The sequence below is a fragment of the Helianthus annuus genome, chromosome 14 (assembly GCF_002127325.2).
Source record: "Helianthus annuus cultivar XRQ/B chromosome 14, HanXRQr2.0-SUNRISE, whole genome shotgun sequence".
Lineage (NCBI taxonomy): Eukaryota > Viridiplantae > Streptophyta > Magnoliopsida > Asterales > Asteraceae > Helianthus > Helianthus annuus.
In genome coordinates this window covers 2,159,347-2,162,048 of record NC_035446.2, presented here as the reverse complement: position 1 = coordinate 2,162,048, position 2,702 = coordinate 2,159,347, and the positions used below count along the sequence as shown (strand labels likewise).

At 37.7% G+C, this 2,702-nt stretch overlaps 1 protein-coding gene across 1 annotated transcript; it reads left to right on the top strand.

Annotated features, from left to right (window-relative positions):
* The first annotated feature begins 374 nt into the window (after positions 1-374).
* Positions 375-1,736, top strand: LOC118486410 (disease resistance protein SUMM2-like). Its single transcript, XM_035982845.1, has one exon. It carries the CDS (start codon positions 375-377, stop codon positions 1,734-1,736), a length of 1,362 nt encoding a protein of 453 aa, XP_035838738.1.
* Positions 1,737-2,702: the final 966 nt, after the last annotated feature.

Genomic DNA, 2,702 nt, shown 5'->3' with positions numbered 1-2,702 from the left:
CATAGCCAGAAATAACATAACTGATTCCTATCAATCTCAGATACCGATATTTGTAGGCTTTTCGAATAATGTATTTATTTTGAATGTTGATGTAGATGCTACAATCTATTATGGTCTTCCCCTCCCATTCATATGACTGAAGTATTGTTTGTGAGGGTATCTGTATGTGATTGATGAATATCCAGTTTATATACATAGTTGTAGGATTGAATTCCTGTTTATTATGATTTACTTTTTATTATATTGTTTAGTTTAGAGTATTCTACAAAATACACTTTATATAAGATTTCATTTTCGTTAAAAATCGACCTGAGTTTGTCAACAATTCTTTTCCTTTCATTGATATGTTTACATGATTTGAAGGTCTTAGGAAAATGGAGCAACTTGTATTTGACCAAGTCGTTGGTCCAGTGGTAAAATTTTTGACTGGCCATATCACAAAACACCTAGGATATGTCATCTGCTCCACAAAACATGTTAACAATATGAGAAAAAGAATGAAGGATTTGGAGGATGCAAGCGCTGATGTCAAAAGCCACATGGAGAGAAACAACATAAATAACAAAGAGATACCTAGTGGCGTACGTGATTGGTTGAATGATGTTGAAAATATCAAGGAAAACGTTGAAAGCATTTCAAGTGACGGTGTTGGATGTTTAAACATGAAAATGAAGTACCGAGTTGGAAGAAAAGCTTGTGAGGATAACGAGACAATTAAAGAACTTATTACAAAAAATGATACGTTTAAATGGACTGATGCCCGAATACCTTCAGGAATAACCGATTCCAAACCTGCATCATCCGCTTCTTCTACACCATCATTGGTTGGAGATGTGTTCAGGTCAAGAGACAAGCCATTCAACGATGCATTGAAGTTCCTTCAACAAGACAACATTAAGAGTCAAGTGATAGCGTTGTGTGGAATGGGTGGTATTGGCAAAACCACCATGATGGAACAACTCGAAAGGGTTGCAAATGAGCGGAAGATGTTTTATCGGATTGTGAAGGTAACTATTGGGAGTAATCCCAAAATGCATTCTATTCAGAATGATATAGCAATACGGTTAGGAGGTGAAGGTTTACCGGAAGAGATCGATACATCAAGGGCGGATAGTCTTTGTACAAGATTCAGAAAAATATTAGGAGATGATAGAACAAATGCTAAAGATGATAAAAAAAAGATTCTAGTTATACTGGATGATGTGTGGGAGAAGGTTAGCCTCCAAGATATTGGATTAACAAGTCCTTTGCCTGAAGGAGTCAAGTTATTGCTCACATCAAGGGATTCTAATATTTGCAAACAAATTGCAGTCGATGCTGGTACATCTCTTCATGAAGTTGATGTCAATCTCTTGGAGGTGGAGGAAGCAAACAATTTCTTTTTTCAAATTACCCAAGTTTCAAAAGATGACCATGATAAGTATCCAATAGGGTGTGAAATTGTTAAGAAATGTGGTTGCTTACCACTTGCCATCCGACTCATTGCATCTACCCTAAAATTTGAAGAAGATTATGTATGGAGAGATACCCGTAACCGCTTGATGAATAACCATGTGGATATTGTGCAAGAAGTTATCCAGATAAGCTATGATCATATAAAAGAATACGAGGAAAGAGAGATTTTTCTGCATTGTGGCTTGTTTCCTGAGGACGCTAATATATCAATAGAGGATCTCACGAGACATGCATGGGGCCTAAAGCTGTTAAAAAAATGTTTCTACTTTAGCAGAGGCTAGAGACAGGACAAAAGCTTGTGTACAGAAGCTCAAAGATGCAAATTTGTTAATCAGTGGTGATAAAGTTGGGTGTGTTAAAATGCACGATCTTGTGCTTGCTTTTGTGTTACATAGAGTTTTCAAAAACGGTTATGCATGTTATATTTGTTGGCCCGAACTTGGATCTTGATCTCTAACGAGCGTGAATAACTTGAATAACAACAACTTGATAATAATCGAATGAATGTAATGTATACAAATCGAATGTAATGAATGAATACAATTGAATCTAACTATCTCTATTTATAGTTTCCTACGGGTACGAGTGAATAGACGTGTCTCTTCGTGAAAGGGTACGTCTCTTGGATTGTGTGGTTGAGATTGATCTTGAAAAGGTATGTTGATTCTTGGCCACTCATCCGAACCATCGCGTCCCTTCCTTCTCTTTGCCTTGCACCGATTCGCAGAGGGGTGTGTGTAGAGACACACCTCTTCGATTAGTGAGGGAGGTTACCAAGTTTCCCTTTGTCAACTTTGGTCCCTTAGTTTCATAACCGCCTTGTAACCGTCTTGTAATAAACTAATCTATCTATCTAAACTAACTAACTAACTTATGGATTAAGAGATTAACTCGGTTTCATTCACCCCCTTAATCTCGAACATCCATGAGTTGCTTTAAGTCTTGAATTCCGAGCAGTTCTCTCATTGTAGCAAACTTGATCCTTGCTAGTGCCTTTGTTAGTATATCTGCCCGTTGTAGTTCTCCACTTATGTGCTCCACAGTGATATCTTCGTTTTCCACGCATTCTCTTATGAAGTGATAGCGTGTGTCAATGTGCTTGCTTCTTCCGTGAAAGACTGGATTTCTCATGAGTGCTATTGCTGAAACGTTATCAACTCTGAGTGTTATCTTTTCTTCCTTCCAGCCTGTGATTTCACTTAACAGTCTTTTAAGCCATAGTGCTTGACATGCTGCTGCAGTGGCTG

Excerpts from the sequence above, each read along its gene's own strand:
- LOC118486410 (XM_035982845.1), top strand. The coding sequence starts at position 375 with ATGGAGCAACTTGTATTTGACCAAGTCGTTGGTCCAGTGGTAAAATTT.